Below are 19,173 nucleotides of genomic sequence, written 5' to 3'. Positions count from 1 at the left end.
TCCATAGCAAAATCAAATACCTTAAAATTATTGGAAACAGTGAACAAATAATGAAATGGAATCTCAAACAGTTGAGTCGCGGACTAGGTCGCTATCTTTAAGGTATTTCGCGACTCTGCCTCTTTGATTGTGCTAGCAGTCAAAAATTGTTGAAAACCTATGGGATAAAACAGCTGATACTCTCTTTGTTCGATTTCTCTGCACCTTGAGAGATCGAACCAACTCTTACTCTTTCTAACACTTGATCAGAATACAAAATAGATGAAAAACTAATGTTTTTCATCTTCTCCAGAAACTGTTGTTTTATAACTCATAGAAAATCAATGCGCTTTTAATGAAAATAAATTTTGCAATAACTGCCCACTGAAATTCCTCCAAAACAGTCATAAAACGGTAACAATATAATTACCAAAAATAATAGAATTAATTAGGGAATATTAATTTCAAAAAACGTTTTAAAAATCAAGAGTCAAACCTGCAAAAAATCAATTTCTGAATCACCAGACCTCCCAAGACCCCCAAGGCCCCGCTCTCCCGGATATTTTTAAATAATATATATATATATATATATATATATATATATATATATATATATATATATATATATATATATATATATATATATATATATATATATATACCTAGTCAAATGCATGGGGTGAGACTTGAACCCAGGTTTATAGTGTGGGATCCCAAAATAATACCACCACACTATCTCTCTAAGTTTGATATACTATTACAAGAATATATTTTTAAATATACATACCTCAACAATCCCCCACTTATATTTCAAAAAATTGAGCAAGTGTTGTATAGTTGTGCATCTGCAAAGGTGCCTTTCGACTTGAACCTTTGCATAGTGTTAAACTTTCTAAGTACCAGGTGACTAGAGTGACTTGCGTCTTGAAGTCTAACTAATATTAGATTATTTAACACAAACAACTATATCTAGAGTAACGTCCTTAATTTCGCACATTAAGGCCATGTGCTTATCCCTTTTTAACAAATGATCTAGATAAATGCCTAATTTCTCATAGAAGGCGGCCACACCTTCACATTCATATAGGTGAGTCTATCAAGAATACTCCTGTGTATCTCACTCTAACTTAAGAGCTATAGACATCATTAAGAGTTAAATAACTCAACCTGTTTCCCACTTCAGGATATCATGCTATGGGAATGCATGACCCTATCATATCATTTATAACTTCGTCTAGTCCCTTTAAACCTATTTATAGGTTGGGTATCCGTTACAAATGACTCAACTTCTAACGGGCAAAAGTCCCGTGATTTTAGAGGTATTCCATACCTTTTCTCTTGCTAGTCCTTTCGTCAAAGGATCAACTAAGTTTCCTTCAGATCTTACATGATCTACTCTAACAACACCAGTTGTGAGAAATTCTCTAACTGTGTTGTGCTTTCGCCGTATCTGTCGATTCTTATTGTTATTATAACAATTCTCTACTACTCCGATAGTCGCGGTACAATCGCAGTGGATCAAAGTGGCTGGTATCGGTTTTTCCCATATTGGAATGTCTGACAACAGACTCTTCAGCCATCCTGCCTCTTCACTAGCTGCTGCTAGTGCCATCAATTCAGCCTCCATCGTAGATTGCGATATAATTGTTTGTTTCTTTGATCTCCAAGATACAGCGCCCCCAGCAATAGTAAAAACATATCCACTGGTGGTCTTGGAATCATCTGATAGAGTGTTCCAATTAGCATCGCTAAATCCTTCAAGGACTGCGGGATACCTCTTATAGTGTAATCCTAGGTTTGTGGTTCTTTTCAGATACCGCATAACCCTCTCAATAGCATCCCATTATTCCAAACTAGGATTACTGGTAAACCTGCACAAAACTCGCACTGCATAGGCAATGTCTGGTCTAGTACAATCAGTTGCATAACGCAGACTGCCAATTATACTAGCATATTCAGATTGTCTAACAGTTTATCCAGTATTCTTAAACAATTTCACATTAGGAACAAACAGAGTACAAACAGGTTTACAATCAAAATATTCATACTTCCTCAGAATTTTTTCAATGTAGTGATATTGATCTAAAGAAATACCACTATCAGTTCTAGTTATTTTGATTCCCAAGATTACACTAGCTTCACCCAAATCTTTCATGTCAAAATTCGAACTAAGCATGTTTTTAGTTTCATTAACAACAGATAAATTGGAACCAAATATCAGCAAATCATCCACATACAAGCAAACAATCACACACACATCATTCTCAGATTTATAATAGATGCATTTGTCACCCTCATTTATTCTGAAATTATTTTAAATCATTAAATTATCAAATTTCTCATGCCATTGTTTAGGAGCTTGTTTCAAACCATAAAGAGATTTCTCTAGCTTACATACTTTTTGTTCTTGTCCAGGAATTACAAAACTTTCAGGTTGTTCCATGTAAATTTCCTCTTTTAGTTCACCATTCAAAAAGGTAGTTTTAACATCCATTTGGTGAATAACAAGATTATGAGCAGCAGCAACAACAATAAAATCACATATAGATGTTAATCTAGTAACAGGAGAATAAGTATCAAAAAAGTCTACCTTTTCTCGTTGCCTAAATCCTTTAGCAACCAGTCTAGCCTTGTGCTTATCTACTGTTCCATCAGGTTTGAGTTTCCTTTTCAAAACCCATTTACAACCTATAGGCTTACAACCATGAGGTAAATCTACTATACGCCAAGTTCCATTAGACATGTGAGAATCCCATTCATTATCTACAGCTTCTTGCCAGAAACTAGACTCTGAAGAACTAAACGCCTCTTGTACATTAGAAGGTTCTTCCTCTATAGCGTAAAATTCAAAATAGGGATTTTTATCTTTTGTCTCAGTCCTAGCTTTTTTAATGCATCTAGGTTCAAATTCAGTGATCCTAGTTTCTTCACTTCTAAGTTCTTCTAAACTAGGTTCAGAATCAGAACTAGGTAAAGTACTTGGTATTGAACCCCCACTATTACCCCCACTATTTCTAGATTTAAAAGGAAATCTTTCTTCAAAGAAATCAACATCAACAGATTCAATAATAACCTTATTATTAATATCAAAGAACCTATAAGCTTTACTGTTTTGAGCATAACCAATAAAAACACATTCATAAGCTCTACTTTCTAACTTATGTCTTTTAGGATCAGGTTTTCTAACAAAAGCTAAACAACCCCAAACTCTAAAATAAGAGACATTAGGTTTTCTACCTCTCCAGATTTCATAAGGAGATATTTTGGTTTTATTATTGGGAATGCGATTTAAAACATGGCAAACAGTCAACAAACATTCACCCCACCAATGAGAAGCAGCACCAGAACTAAGCAAACAAGCAACAGCCAATTCAGTGAGAGTACGATTCTTTCTTTCAGCTTTCCCATTCATTTGAGGATTATATGGAGCAGTTCTTTCATGTATTATGCCATTAGTTTGATAAATTTCAGTAAATGGAGCGGAATCATATTCAGTGCCTCTATCACTACGAAACCTCTTAATTTTTCTACCAAATTGATTTTCAATTTCAGCAATAAAGATCTTAAACTTTTCAATAGATTCATTCTTATGGCTCAACAAATAAACATAAGTATAATTAGAACAGTCATCAATGAACGTCATGATATACCTTTTTCCGTTTCTAGTTAGGATACCTTCATATTCACACAAATCAGAATGTAGTTTTTGCAGTCAAAGTCATCATCGATCCATTTGACAATGGCCTTCTGTTTCTCCTCAGGAGTTTGAGAAACAATGTCCTTGGAACCACCAGTAGGAGGTGGATCAGTAGCAGCAACACCATCATCAGCAACAACAACAGTCTAATCAGCAACAACAGTCTTATCAGCAGCAGGTTCCAGGGTTCCAGGACAAACATTCGACACAATCATATGCAGCTTCATGAGTTTGAGATAAAAGAACATCTTCAGCTTCCATCTTCTGAAATGAAGCCCTTAAAATTTGAATGGCTTGTTGGTATCATGAACGCGGTTCTTTTCAACCTCCATAGCAAAATCAAATACCTTAAAATTATTGGAAACAGTGAACAAATAATGAAATGGAATCTCAAACAGCTGAGTCGCGGACTAGGTCGCTATCTTTAAGGTATTTCGCGACTCTGCCTCTTTGATTGTGCTAGCAGTCAAAAATTGTCGAAAACCTATGGGATAAAATAACTGATACTCTCTTTGTTCGATTTCTCTGCACCTTGAGCGATCGAACCAACTCTTACTCTTTCTAACACTTGCTCAGAATACAAAATAGATGAAAAACTAATATTTTTCATCTTCTCCAGAAACTGTTCTTTTATAACTCATAGGAAATCAATACGCTTTTAATGAAAATAAATTTTGCAATAACTGCCCACTGAAATTCCTCCAAAACAGTCATAAAACGATAACAATATAATTACCAAAAATAATAGAATTAATTAGGGAATATTAATTTCAAAAAACGTTTTAGAAATCAAGAGTCAAACCTGCAAAAATCAGTTTCTGAATCACCAGACCTCCAAGGCCCCAAGACCCCGCTCTCCCGGATTTTTTTAAATAATAATATAGATATATATAATATATCTAGTCAAATGCATGGGATGAGACTTAAACCCAGGTTTATAATGCGGGATCCCAAAATAATACCACCACACTATCTCTCTAAGTTTGGTGTAATATTACAAAAATATGTTTTTAAATATACATACCTCAACAGATTTTGTATTCATACTGGCCACATTTTGTTGGCAAGTCTATCATCCCCACAACAGTAGAGCTTAATTTTACCAAAGAGATACAATTAACAAAAAAAAATTACCCAAATCAATTCTAGATTTCAAATTTTAAAAGGGTAGGCTTATCATCACAAAAAACAATTGAAAAATCAATCTAAAACAGAATACTATCATTTTTCAAACGAGACAAAATCTCTTGGTATTTTAATTGCCAAAAAGAAATGGGGTGATATAATACCCTTTCCATCTTTGGTATCCATATCAAGTTTCAAATTCTCAATCAAGTATTTGCAAACTTCTAAACTTCCTCCTGAAGCAGCAACATGAAGAGATCCTCTTACACCTTCTTTTACAAGCTTTTTTATCGCTTCTGGTACTCCAATCCCTTCACCTTTAACATGATCCAAAGTCAACCCTAAAAAATTACAAAAAAAAAAATTAAAATTACAAAAAAAAATTAAAATTAGAAATGATAGAAATAGAAATCTACTGTCTTTCTTACATTTGAAGTTATGAAGTTTTCCAGGGGAAAATAATCGTTTGGTCTTTTTTAGGTGGGCCCATGTCAGTTTAGTCCTTTGGTCAAACGCCTTTACTGTTTGGTCCATAATTATTTAAAAATATTAAATGGACAAAAGTACCCTTCCGGATTAATTTCTACTTATTTTTTGTAGCAGTTCATTCGTCAAAATGAACTCCTGTTAATTTCTACTTATTTTTTCAGAAATCACCTAAACACCAGAGTTCATTCCAGAAATGAACTCCATATAAAAACCTATGAAAACCAGAGTTCATTCCAGAAATGAACTCTGTATAAAAACCTAAGAAAACAGAGTTCATTCCAGAAATGAGCTCCATATAAAACATAAAAAAACCAGAGTTCATTCCAGAAATGAACTCCACATAAAAACCTTAGAAACCAGAGTTCATTCCAGAAATGAAATCCATATAAAAAACCTAAAAAACCAGAGTTCATTCCCAGAAATGAACTCCATATAATCACCTAAAAAAACAGAGTTCATTCCAGAAATGAACTCCGTATAATCACCTAAAAAACAGAGTTCATTCCAGAAATGAACTCCATATAAAAACCTAAAAAATAGAGTTCATTCTTTACATGAACACACACAAAAAAATCCATAAAAATCAGAGTTCACTCGTAGAAATGAACTGCAGTAGCATCATCTTCATCATCTTCGTTGTCTTCAAACAGCAGCAACAACAGATCCATAAAATCGTCGTCATCGTTTTCTTCTTCTTCTTCATCATCAACAACAACATCAAATTCAAGATCTTCAACACGAGCAGCAAACATCAAAAAATCAAGATCTATCGTCTTCATCGTCATCTTCAACATAAATCTATCGTCATCTTCATCGTTTTCATCATCATCTTCAAAAGAAAACAGAGTTCATTTGAAGAATGAACTTCATCAAATTTATCATCTTCAACAATAGCAGCAGCAGCGATGAAGAAAAACATAAATCTATCTTCATCAAGAAAAAACATCAAAATCTTCATCACAAACCAGAGTTCATTCCTGAAATGAACTCCGTCATCTTCATCTTCTTCATCAGCAACAACAACTCATCTTCATCATCTTCATCCTCTCCATCATCAGCAGCAACAACAGTTCGTCGTCGTCTTCAAAACAACAGATCTTCATCGTTTACAGTAGCAGATCAAAATCTTGAAAAATCGTTCACATCTTCAACATTAACACCAGCAGCAACGATGAAGAAAACCCTAGAAAAATCGTTTACATCTTCAACAGTAGCACCAGCAGCAAAAAACGATGAAGAAAACCCTAGAAAATCGTTTACATATTCAATCTTTCGTTTACATCTTCATCTCTGTTTCTTGTTTCACAAAAGAAAAGAAAAGGAGAAAAAAGTAGATCTGGAAAGGAAAACAAAAGAAAAGAAGATGAGAGAGAAAGTAAATCTGAAAATGATTCAATCTCTCTTACCTTTTGACTATATATGTGGTCCTTATCTAAAAGGGTATTTCTGCCACTACAAGGTGACATTTACATCATCCATGACATCAGCCTAGGACCAAACAATAATTTTTAGGACCAAACTATAATTTATATTACCAAATTAGACCAAATAGACAGTTGACTGGGTCAATTGGACTAGACCTTCTCTAAAATATTATTCCTAGGACCATATGGTATTTCCTACGTTTTCCAGTGTAAGCAGCATTAAACAACTCAAAATGTGGTGAGCTTGATTCCGCAAAACAAAACTAGGAAAATTATTTTAAGGATCAAGACAGGAAAATAGTTAAATATAGAGTTCTAAATGAGATTGAACAGACTTGATGAACATTGCAAATCGTCCATAGCTTGGGGAACTAAAGAACAGAAAAAAAAAATTCACATAGGAAGAAGAAGACGGAGAAACCAGAGCTCTCGATTTTAGTTTTTTATTTTTATTTTGCTAGGAATGGTTTTTTTGATGAATGGATTTTGTCTTTTTAGCTTTTTATTGGGAATTGAAGAATAGCACGGGCAGGAAGTGACATCACAACACAGTGGCATTTATTATTTCTCACTTAACCACACCGTCAGTTGAGTTAACGGGAGACTGTTATCTAACAGTCCATGCTGAAAAGGGGGTCTGCCGGCGCAACTGATCAAAAGCATTTTCAGGTTGATGCGAAAATGATTCACTCAGGCGGCAAGGCCAGAGCCAGACCATCTTCTCTTCCGAGATTTTTTACTTTCACTCGGACTCGTGATTCCTAGTTTCCATCTTGGCCTGTGTTTTCTCTCCAGGCTTTGGGATGTGATAACACGAGCCTGCCAACCTTGAATTATAGGGGTAGCTTTCATCTAGCAGGTTTCCCAACATACATAGACAAATTAGACTATTTACAGAAGGGTGTTCCTGTATATAACCCATAAAATACAACTATACACCCATTAGTTAGTTATGTTGGTTATAATTTGGTTTACATGAAAATCCTAAAATTATTGGAAATTTTTTATATCAATACCCCTTCGGAAATATCTCTCTGTGTACGAAGTCATCTTAACAAAAGCAATTGTTTTCGGATTTCATGCTTAAAAAGATCATAAATCTGCTCATGATTATGAATGGATTTGTCAAGAAATATCATTTAATTTCAATTAACCCTAAAAAAAAATCGGATAACCAAACCTTTGTCAAGATATATATCTTGATTTCAATTGCCCTAAAAAAAAAGAATCATATAAAGAACCCTTTAAAGAAGAAAACAAAGAGAAGAAGATGACAGGTTCCATTTTCATAGAAATAAACCCTAAGTAGCCGAGTGTCATTGTAGTAGTTTCGTTGTATGTCGCTGCTGGTGATCTTGTTGGTGACATTAACTAAACCCTATGGGAGCAAATTCTACATGTTTGATATCCATGATCCAAATGAGAAATCAATTGAATAAACAAACCAAGTTACAACATCAAAAGGTTGAACATACGCACTTGTGTGCTGAAATCTATAAAGACTTTTTCTCAAATAGGTTGCATGCAATATTACAGGAATATATATTTTTCCAAATATGCACAAATAGTTCACAATCAACAGTGTGATGACATTAACAATTACGATTAAATCTAACGAAATGGAGCAAGTAGAAAAGTTTAATACAACCGTACATTCCTTATATGATTTGGGTCTGCACCAGCTTCCAGTAAGCGCTTAATGTCATCTACATGTCCATCACTTGCTGCAAGTGTCAGAGGTGTATTTCCAAATGACACAGCATTCGGGTCCGCGCCTGCCTATATATATGTGAACTGGAGGAAGTTATTACATGCTCCATAACAGAATAACCATGAAAGGTGAGTACATATATAGAAGATACATTTCCGAAATATTTTGATTTTTGATTAATACTCCCATAATTATGGTCCATAATAATTATCTATTGTGACATCCATAAATATCATGTGGCTCCATAACATTTGGGTTTTTGTTCAGAATTTCAATATAAACTCTGAATGACGAGAAAATATAATATAAGAGAAATGAATGATCAAGCATTAAAAAAAATACTGGAAATATAAAAGGAATTGGACAAATCAAGTTGGGAGAATTAATGTTAATCAGTCCAGTTTATTTATTTATTTTTGATAAGGTTTAACCAGTTTATTGATATTTGAAGAACTTAACACAATATACATAAAAAAAGACTTGACTGACCACAATTCTTGGTAACTTATCTTGTTAGCAGCTCATAACAAGAAATAAAAATAACATTTAGGGTGCAATTCACAGCTTAGTTCACAAAAAGAAGACAAAGTTAAGGCTCGGCACAAGGTCAACCAGAGAAACAGTGAATTTGATTCACCACATTCCGTTGGAACGACATATGGATGACTATAACTGAATCCAAATGAACCAGAAAGACAAGGCATTCTACGAGGGCAAATAAAGGCACAACTAATGACAGGCCTCAAACAGTTCAAAAAAATAACTAAGCAATGCAGACCTACAGAGTTATCTGAAACAAAAGATAAAAAGTACCTAAGAAAGCCCTTTTGGAAATAGAATTTTGGGAAATAGGAATACTTTCAGATCAACTTATGCAGTCAGAAATCATTAATCACTCTAAAACTTAAGATCACAGGTAATACCCAAAACATCTATCAAAAAACAAATGCTATGAAGTAAACCCTGTTAGATATTAGTCACAGATGAAAATAGCAAACATTCTTAACATATATATAATGGTAATTGCCTCTTCTGGTTTACAACTTCCAAAACATGCAGTAAACAAAAAAAAAAAAACTTTTGCGGCCAGAAGGCTTAGGAATTTGCTACCTGTAGTAAAAGTTCCACACCTTCCCATGACCTGACAGAAATTGCTGCAATTAGCGGTCTAAGCATACTCTGGCTACCAACAACATTAGGCTGCATGGTAAGAGAAAATCAGTTAAGCCTGACAACATATGAATAAGCTGACATTCTAAGGACATGTAAAAATTTTTCTTCTTGCTCGACCACCTTACGGACGAATAACTCTTCAATACCAACTTACATTTGAACCGTGATCCAACAACACTTTAACAGCATCTCGATGACCATGACAAGCAGCAAATAGAAGGGCAGTGCCACACCTAGTTGCAAGGTCCACGCAAACAACCCTTGAAAGTAACAAGGTTATTATCTTTGTATCACCTACACATAATACCTCATAAGAATCGTATGCCTAATTACTGGTTCAAATAAATAAAGATTACTGGTAGGAAGCCAAGAAACATCTTATATTCAGAATTAAGAACCTAGTACTTTGAGGAAGTCTAGGCTCTAGACAGGTGTAGTATAAACTACACCAAGATGGAGTATCATGCCATATCTGATGAACCAATGGAAGACATTTAAACCATTTTCACGTTAACCTAAACATGGGATATTTCTAGACGGCCAAATCAAGATGGTTCGCTAGTAGGCCGACCATCCGCCCAGGAAAACAGGTTATTTTTTACTATGACATCCTTTTGGTGGACTATGAAATAACTGATCCAACAAAATGGCCAAGGATGTGCATCATTAACAGGTAATCTGATCCTAGCATGTAGCTAGGTTAACTATTAAATTGGAGCTCACATACGAGCACTAGTTACCTAATGTATGCAGAGAAAGAAGCACATGCTTAAATTATTATTAGGTATAATGTGTGAATCGTATCATTAAACCAAATTTTAAGGTGGGTCTACATGTTTAGACTTAAAGGCAGCAAAAGAGGGCCTAGTATCTAACATTATCATTTAGAGAAGAAGTACCTATCACTGCGGCACAATGTAAAGGAGTGTAACTTGTATCATTTAATGCATCAACATTGGCACCCCTTTCAAGTAAATATCTAACAGTTTCCAAATGTCCTTGTATAGTTGCATGACACAAGGGCGTGTGACCTGTAAAACAAATACAACAAGGAGACACATCTATTTAGTATTTATAGTAGCAGATTACGAACAGTTTAAATAAAGATGAATCCCCGTCAATGTGATTCATAACATGACGTGCTAGGTCATAACCATACTTCGAATCACTACCCTTCTCAACAGTTTAAGTGGTTTTTCTTATTTAGATAGACAATAATTGTATTCACTTTGACCACATTTTGTTGGCAACTCTAAGATCCCACAACAGTAGAGCTTGAGTTTCCCAAAGAGAAATAACTAACAAAAAGAACAACCAAACCAATTGACATATGCTTATTAGAAACAAAAGTATCCCTAAAACAGAATATTATTCCTCAAACGAAACAAAATCTCTTACTAGTATTTAAATTGTTAAAAAGAAATGATATAATACCTTTTCCATCTTTGGAATCAACGTCAAGTTTCAAATTCTCCAGCAAGTATTTGCAAACTTGTAAACTTCCTCCAGCAGCAGCAAAATGAAGACATCCTATTCCATCTTCATCTTTAACCTTTCCAATCGCTTCTGTTACTCCAATCCCTTCACCTTTAGCATGATTCAAAGCCAGCCCTAGAAAATAACCATATAAAAATTACAAAAAAATAAAATAAAAAATAGACATCTACTGTTTCTTTTTCTTACTCTTGAATCGATTGAGTTTCCCAGTGTAAGCAGCATCAAACAAATCAAAATGTGGTGAGGTTGATTCTGCATACCAAAAAAAAAAAATCAAGACGAAGAAGAACAAGTTAAATAAGGAGTTGTAAGGCGAAAATGAAGCGGACCTGGTAAAGAAAACGGAAAGCTATCCATTTTAGGGGTTTTGTTCTGAGGCGTCTTTCTTCTGAGAGCAGAGAAGAAGATGGGACTGAGAATGGTTTTAGAGAGGGTTTTATGATGAGGGGTCTTTTCTTTATTACACTTCGAGAACAGAAAAGTGCGCGCGCGGAAGATAATGACGACACGGTGGCAAGTAAGTTTATATTACTCGCCGGTTACGGGAGAGTGTTAACTAACCGTCCGTGCTGAAACGGGTCCAACGGGCGCAATGGATCAAAAGCATTCCCAAGTGGAATATATGCACGCGACAATGATTCATTCTGGCGGCACGGCCACGCCGTCCTCTCCCGAGATTCTACTTCTAGTAGCTGCTGCCATAGTCAAAGATTGACCTTGACAAGCCAAGAAGGAGATACCATAACCTTTGGGCATTCTATGTTGTTCAAAACTGTGTGGTGGTTCCACGAAGGAGTGCAACAACATGATAAAACAAGTAAAATATAGCCATTGGTAAAACAGAAAAAAAATGGATGGGCAACTTGTCAAATCATTTACATACGAAGTCATAAGTTGAGCAAAAGGTAAACGTGACACATTAGGAGAAGTTGAGCAAAAGGTAAACGTGCCGCATTAGGAGAAGTTGAGGATATCAAGATTGTAGTCTTGTAGAGCAACATAATTAGTTCGCAAGTGATTAATCCTTTCATCTCCGTTTTACTCAGCATTATCTTGTTACACTTCGACAGAGTTCAATCTAGCTTCAACAGCTTCCCTGTAAAGAGGCAACGATATTAGTATGAAGAAACAAATTAGTTCAGTAGAACTGGAAAATATCATATCAGGGTTCTTGATGTTGGTAGTAAAAGTATAAACTTTACATGTACGCATCTTTAAGCTCTTTGTTTCCTGGATCGAGCTCCAAACCCTCAAGAAAGGCATCTGCTGCATCATCATACCTCTGACAAAGAACGCAGCAAAGCGTTAGTAAGGGATATTGTTTATTGGAGAGAGTAAAGAAGTAGAAGGGAGATACATACCTTCTGTATATTGAGCGCCACACCTAACCTGTAGTATGCCTTAGGCCATTCCGGCCTTTCATACATGCATTTAGTGGCATAATCATGTGCATTGATTCCGTCACCCAGGCGTGCATAACAAGCACTCATGTTGGATAATATTGCGGCATCTTTTGAGAAAATGGCCTGGGCCTGTATTTCCATTACAACAAAGACGAAATCATTAAAGAAATCAACAGAAGAGGAAGAGGAAATATGTTGATGGATGTCAACTCAGTATATCAAATCCTAAGTAGCCATGGTGATTAACATAAGAAGTGAGGCTATAGCAATTTGTAATACAACTGATAAATTTGCTAACAGCCTAACACGTTTATAACGGTTTAATAGCATATAGTTCTTCCTATAGGTCCATGCATATGTCTAGATTCAAATTTAGTGTTATCTACACCCTAGATGCTCATATGTAAAAGTGAATGTGAAAACAGTTCATTGAGGAAGCAAAGATTGCCTATCTGCCAATAAAGAAATAATATTTAGCGTAAAAGACAAATGTGCCACAAAGACCAAGAAAGGTTGGGATACTAACTCACTCCTCAGTCATGATCCAAGAATATATAAGTAAACCAAAAGGAAGAAAATGTTCAAATTAGTCATACTTTGAATACCAAATAACCTCCAGTAATAGAACTTATAAGCTAATTAGAGTCTTGTTTAGTAACCATTATAGATATCTAAGGGATGCTACACGTTAAAGCATAACGAATATCATCGATTGAAAACTACCTCTTGAAACCAATGCGCTGCCAAAAGATACTCCTCTCTCTGGAATGCATCTCTTCCTTTTGATTTTGCCTGACGAAATTTCTCCTCTGCATAGGCTCTCCTCTGCCAAATATTTTACCAAAAAATTGATAAATTCACAGATATGTGAGATGGTAGAAATTAGTATTGGTGCGCCATAACTGGATGCATCAAACAAGTTTGCATGTCTAGTAAATAGTCCTATAACTACATTGTTTCACATTTAAAGCATATTAGTGAACGAGGTTCCATTATGGAGTGAACGAGCCTCAAACTCGACGACATGCTCTACAGGTAATTGACTAGCTGAGGCAACAGCCATAACAAGACTAGCGCGAGCCATCTCATGGTGCTCTACCTGCTTTAGACAGTAAGATGGCTTATTTAGATGTTTTACAGCCTGGCATTACGGCTGTAGGTTTATAAAAAGTAGGACTACAAATTTGATGACTCACAGTGGACCTATAAAGGAAGGCATGGACTAGAAGGGAAATCCGCTAGAGGTTAATGAACTAGTGGAGGGGAAAGATGAAGCTGTAAATGATTTTTATCAGTGTAAAGGGGAGCCAGAATAATGCATTTACTAAGTTACCATGACAGTGAGAAAATGAAGCCAAATTAGATAATATATCGAGCACATATAATGTATACTCTGTACCTGCATTTGGTATGCATCAGAATTTACATGCTTCATTACCCCGTCAATGCTCCAATCAGGATAAGCTGGGATGCGAGACGTCACAGGAAAAAGAACCCCGATAATTGGATAATTGCACTTAGCAGCGGCACATTCCAATGCTGTCACCCCCCCTGCGATGGAAAACAGAAACAAAAGTAGATTAGAAAATGAATGTCACGCAGCAGGACAATCTAGTACGCAGACTAGTCATTGGGTACAAAATTTATGATGAAGTTGGATGAATCTGCATAATCATCTAAATGGAGAGACAACATATACTCTCGAAAGATATCAAAACTTGGACAATAATGGAGCAGGAAGCAAAGTTTATTACAGCCGTACATTCATTTTATAATTTGGATCCGCACCAGCTTCCAGTAAGCGCTTGATATCACCTACGCGTCCATCCCTTACTGCAAATATCAGAGGTGTATTTCCACATGATACAGCATTTGGATCAGCACCTGCCTACATACAATATGCCAATTGGAAGAGTTATAACATGCTATAGGACACAAAATCTGTGATAGCTGTAAGGTACATTCTGCAAATATTTTGATCAATACATCATATTCTAAGATAATATGAAGTAAATTTATAAATGCATGTGGTATCGCAAATGTCACGTAGTAAAATTGAAAGTTTTTCTAAATCTCCAGAACTATCACTCCCATTATTATGATCCAATGAGAAATACTGCAAACCAATTCACCTCATTCAGTTAGAGCAACATTTGGGTGACTAAAACCAGATCCAAATGAATCACATAGACATGGGTTTATACAAGGTCAAATAAAACATTATGCCACCAGAAGGTTTAGGAATTTTGTTATACCTGTAGTAAAAGCTCCATAATTTCCCATGACTTGCCAAGAATCAACGACATTAGTGGCCTAGACATACCCTTAGAGGTAACGACATTAGGCTGCATGGTAAAAGAAATTCAGTTAGGTTTCACAACAATTAAATGAGCTGCTACCATAAGCTAATCTCAAATATAGATAATTGTAAAAATAAACTGCATAAAGTTACAGAAAAAGAAGACTGGTAAGTTGGCATCTTTTAAGAGTTGAAGCTGACAGTCTAAACATCGACTAACTTACAGAAAAACAACTATTGCAGAAGAACCCAACTTACATTTGCACCGTGATCCAACAAAACTTTAACAGCATCTCGATGACCACAACAAGCAGCCCTCTGAAGGGCAGTGCCAGATGTACATTCAACATCTACGCGAGCACCCCTTGAAAGTAACAAGCTTATTATCTCAGTATCACCTGCACAAAACAGCTCATAAGAATCGCATGCCTAAATATATGTTCAAATATATAAAGATTTCTGGTAGAAGTTAAGGAACATCTTATTGATATTCAAACTTCATAACCTACTTAGAGAAGTTTAGGATCTATACAGGTCTAGTGAGAACTGAGAACTACACCGAGATAGAGTATTTTGCCATGTGTCTGCTGAATATTTGGAAGTGATTTAAAAGAGTTTCACGTTGACATGTACATCTTAATCCTTGTATAAAGTTGAGACAAGGATATTCCTATGCCGCCAAATCAGGTTGGCTCACTAGTAGGCTGACCATTCAACCAAGCAAAGAGGTCAATTTTTACTATGATATCCTTTTGATTGACTATGAATTATCTGATCCAATAAATTGGCCAGCTTTGTGCCCCGTTAACAGGTAACATAATCTTAGCATGTAGTTAGGTATACTAGTATGTTGAACATCACATACGGGCTTTGAGACCCTAATTCATGCAATGAGGTGCATCCTCCAGCAATCAACTGTGTCCAGATAAGTGAAGTTCCTAGTGCAGTCACAATGATTTCCAATTGGTAATTTATTATTAGGTGTCGTGTATAATGTAATTAACATCCATATAAGGTATAATTAAATTTTACAATGGAATCGTCATGTTTACACTTAACGGCACCAATGAAGATCGATCTAGTATCTAACAAAAGCCTGAAAGTATCATTTAAAGAGGAAGTACCTGTCTTAGCAGCACAATGCAAAGGAGTGTAATTCGTATCAGTTGATGCATCAGCATTGGCACCCTTTTCAAGAAGATACCTAACCGTCTCCAGATGCCCTTTTACACTTGCATGATACAGTGGTGTGTGACCTGTAAAACAGATACAACGAGGAAAATATGTATTTAATATCTACGGCAGCAAATTATGAACAGTTTAAACGAAAATGAATTCCCGTCAATGCAATACGACTCAATACCATAATAGCTCATGACTAGACAGTAATTTGGCATCTTTTAGCTTTTAGGCCTTTTTAATTAGAAAACAAGTGTTTGAATTCTTTTAATTTTGATAGTGAGCCATCGTAATCACACTGCCCTATGATTCCCACAACAGTGGAGCTTAATTTTACCAAAGAGAAAGAATTAACAAACACTATACTGCTCATTTGCATAAAAAAAGAAAAAATCAAACAACAAAATAGGACTCAAGCGGGACAAAATCTCTTCAAATTGTATTAATTTTCTATACCATATTCATCTTCGGAGCCCACATCCAGTTTCAATGTCTCGATCAAGTATTTGCAAACATTTAAACTTCCTCCAGCAGCAGCAGCATAATGAAGAGACCCTCTTTTATCTTCACCTGTAACCTTTCCAATCGCATTTCCTAGTCCAATCTCTTCATCTTTAGCATGATTCAAAGCCAACCCTAAAAAAAACCAAACAAGACTTTAACACAGATTCTCAAAAACAAAAACAAAAATACAAATATACTGATTTTCTTACTCTTGAAGCGTTTGAGTTTCCCGGTGTAAGCAGCATTAAACAAATCATAATGCGGTGAGCTAGATTCTGCGTACAAAACAAGGAACAAAAAAATAAATAATTAAAAATCAAGACGAAGAAAAAGTTAAATAAGGAGTTGTAAGTGGAGAGAATAGAGTAGCTGACTTGGTGCATATTCCAGATCGTCCACAAATCTATCCATAGCTTGTAGTAACTTCGTTTTTTCAACTGCAAATGAAAAAAAAAAATTGAAACAAAGATCAAAACTCAAGACAGAGACAGCGAAACTAAAGAAGAGAAAGAGTTTTTACAGAGGAAGAAAACTAACATCCAGAGCTCTCCATTTTTAGGGTTTTGTTTTGAGGTTTTTCCAAGAACTGGGATGGGATTAGGAATGGTTTTAGAGGGTGTTATTTATGATTTTATTGTTTTCTTTTTATCTGGGGGAAAAAAAGTACGCGCGGGAAGTGACAACACGGTGGGGCAAGCAACTGTTTCTCTCTCACCAGTCAACACGTCCTGACTGGGGGGAGCTGAGAGTGGTCCAGCGCAACCGTTCAAAATTCTCGGGCTGAATATGCGAAAATGATTCCCCAGCCCAGGGCCAACGCCATCCTGCTCACTCCCGATATTTACCGGTTTGATTTTTTTTTTTATCAATCAGCTGGGGTACCGGTTAGATGTTATAGCTTGTTTGGAATCGACTTTGGATACATACTCGGAAATAATTTTTCTGATTTGAAGTCGACTTTGGATACGTACTCGGAAGTAATTTTTGTGTGAAGCGAAATATCTTTAATTTATGACTTTTACTTTGGTAATTGAGCTTAGTATTTGAATTCCTTAATATTTTTTTCGGAAAGTATAAATACACCGAAGAAGTGCAGCACAGTGTGAGAGGGTGGTGGGGCCCACTCATACCCCATCCCTATCCCACTGCAGAGAGGGTGGCATTGAGACCGTCTGATCCCTCTCGGTGCACATCACGGTGCTGTTCTTCGGTGGGTCTATCATCACTCTTCTTCTTTTTTTTTGCCAAAATAGAATTCCTTAATTACTTACTTCAAATTATAACTCCATGTTTACTTATTTCAATTTATCCATGTTTAACATTTCTAGCTCGGTCACAGGCTGGCGGTTTTAGCTTGTAATATTTAGACAAAAAACATTGCAATTTAATAAACATCGTAAATTAGGTAGCTTAATCGAGTATCTTAATATTAGTCCACCAAATCCAAATCCATTACTTACTTTATTTTCAAATTTTGATTCGTGGTTTGTTTGGAATGCGCAATTGGGGTTACATAAACTACTAATTGGTGGACATAAATTACCATCCCATCCAATGGTGTATGTTAAGAGTGTTTTCTTGTGGCGGAAATACGAAACTATCCGTTTTTTTGCATTGATTTTGTCGGCATTTTGTAAGTCTGGAGTACTCATCTTTTAACCAAATTTCTATTACCTCAAAAAAAGAATCTTTATATTCTCACCCAAGTGAAGTGATTATGATTTATACTAATCATTTATCAAAAAATCTAATTACTTAACTAATTTTAATTAAAATTAAACCTAATTAGTGAGGGGTAGATTAGGAATTAGTTAAAATACATGGATAAGGAGTGACTCTGATTTACTATTTAAATCATGTTTTTGTCTTTTTTCTATATCTCCAAATACGCGTTCTTTTTTTGCTCTAGGCTTTAGCTTATTTTTATCAGTCGACTCTATTTGATTGGTAGATATAAGTGTTGTTTTTGCGATAAAATGGCCCAAATAACAACAATGAGAAGTTGCGCATATGAAATGTAAAGTTGAATCTCGCCTAATAGCTGGACTCTGAGAAATTTGCATTTTCGTCTACTGGTTAGGCGTAAAAAGAAAATTTGTCAAAAAGATGCGGATACGCCCCTCCGACCATTTGGCGCAACTAAATCGTGCCTAATCATTAAGTGCAACATAAGAATATTTGTTTGACATTTTTTTCCTATATTCCTATAAATTATTTTTTGGGTATCTTTTCTCACATTCGTGTTCCATTGATTCTCTGTGGACACGAATTGATGTAAATGTAAAAATGTGTTTGTTAGAATATTCATTCAAAAAATTTAAGTAGTAACCAAATTCAAAAATAGAGATTTTCGTTAATTAATAACCTATAATACATGAAGTCATTCGAGTATCGTGTTACGAACACTTTTTAAGGGAGAATTTATGAAGAAGTATTCCTTCTAAAAGAATAATATCGACTTTTTACATTTGAAACTTATTTTACAGCAAGTGGTTGGAGAGGTTGAAACCGAAACTTGATTTTCTTTTTTCTGTATCTCGAGTATTTTTGGAAAATTTGCTCGTTTTTTTTTCCAATAGGGACGACCAAGAATTCTATCATTATCATTCTCACGGTAACTTTGGTGCATAGTTTTTGCAATTCCAATACAACCTATGACTCTATATTTCGACCCAGGCGATGGACAATCCCGG

General features: G+C 35.4%; 4 protein-coding genes and 1 long non-coding RNA gene across 5 annotated transcripts in view; all 5 read right to left on the bottom strand.

Annotated features, from left to right (window-relative positions):
- The window catches only part of LOC113359091 (ankyrin-1-like), a 77,236-nt gene extending 69,670 nt beyond the window's left edge, over nucleotides 1-7,566 (bottom strand). Inside the window, exons 1-3 of the mRNA XM_026602782.1 lie at nucleotides 7,542-7,566; nucleotides 4,940-5,142; nucleotides 3,669-3,822 (exon numbers count right to left, since the gene is read on the bottom strand). Coding sequence (XP_026458567.1) covers nucleotides 3,669-3,822; nucleotides 4,940-5,142; nucleotides 7,542-7,566 — 382 coding nt within the window. The remainder of the gene's footprint in view (nucleotides 1-3,668; nucleotides 3,823-4,939; nucleotides 5,143-7,541) is intronic.
- A 573-nt stretch (nucleotides 7,567-8,139) lies between these two features.
- On the bottom strand, nucleotides 8,140-11,544 carry LOC113335965 (26S proteasome non-ATPase regulatory subunit 10-like). Its single transcript, XM_026581970.1, has 7 exons — nucleotides 11,425-11,544; nucleotides 11,282-11,347; nucleotides 11,033-11,209; nucleotides 10,498-10,629; nucleotides 9,753-9,892; nucleotides 9,536-9,625; nucleotides 8,140-8,493 (listed from the first exon to the last, which is right to left on the bottom strand). Exons 1-7 carry the CDS (start codon nucleotides 11,450-11,452, stop codon nucleotides 8,353-8,355), a joined length of 774 nt encoding a protein of 257 aa, XP_026437755.1. The 5' UTR covers nucleotides 11,453-11,544; the 3' UTR covers nucleotides 8,140-8,352.
- Nucleotides 11,545-11,956: 412 nt separating this feature from the next.
- Nucleotides 11,957-14,790, bottom strand: LOC113335955 (STI1-like protein). Its single transcript, XM_026581958.1, has 7 exons — nucleotides 14,754-14,790; nucleotides 14,261-14,386; nucleotides 13,898-14,049; nucleotides 13,222-13,323; nucleotides 12,457-12,627; nucleotides 12,298-12,377; nucleotides 11,957-12,191 (listed from the first exon to the last, which is right to left on the bottom strand). The coding sequence occupies exons 3-7, from the start codon at nucleotides 13,931-13,933 to the stop codon at nucleotides 12,152-12,154; spliced, it is 429 nt and encodes a 142-aa protein (XP_026437743.1). The 5' UTR covers nucleotides 13,934-14,049; nucleotides 14,261-14,386; nucleotides 14,754-14,790; the 3' UTR covers nucleotides 11,957-12,151.
- Nucleotides 14,041-16,194, bottom strand: LOC113359086 (ankyrin repeat domain-containing protein 39-like). Its single transcript, XM_026602777.1, has 6 exons — nucleotides 16,161-16,194; nucleotides 15,922-16,053; nucleotides 15,056-15,195; nucleotides 14,754-14,843; nucleotides 14,261-14,386; nucleotides 14,041-14,049 (listed from the first exon to the last, which is right to left on the bottom strand). The coding sequence occupies exons 1-6, from the start codon at nucleotides 16,192-16,194 to the stop codon at nucleotides 14,041-14,043; spliced, it is 531 nt and encodes a 176-aa protein (XP_026458562.1).
- Nucleotides 16,195-16,520: 326 nt separating this feature from the next.
- Nucleotides 16,521-16,890, bottom strand: LOC113335948. The gene is made up of 3 exons (XR_003353554.1): nucleotides 16,855-16,890; nucleotides 16,690-16,755; nucleotides 16,521-16,612 (listed from the first exon to the last, which is right to left on the bottom strand). It is a non-coding gene; the product is annotated as an uncharacterized LOC113335948 (long non-coding RNA).
- Between the last annotated feature and the right edge of the window lie 2,283 nt (nucleotides 16,891-19,173).

The sequence above is a fragment of the Papaver somniferum genome, chromosome 1, assembly GCF_003573695.1.
Source record: "Papaver somniferum cultivar HN1 chromosome 1, ASM357369v1, whole genome shotgun sequence".
In the NCBI taxonomy this organism is placed as follows: Eukaryota; Viridiplantae; Streptophyta; class Magnoliopsida; order Ranunculales; family Papaveraceae; genus Papaver; species Papaver somniferum.
This window is presented reverse-complemented; position numbering and strand designations above follow the sequence as displayed.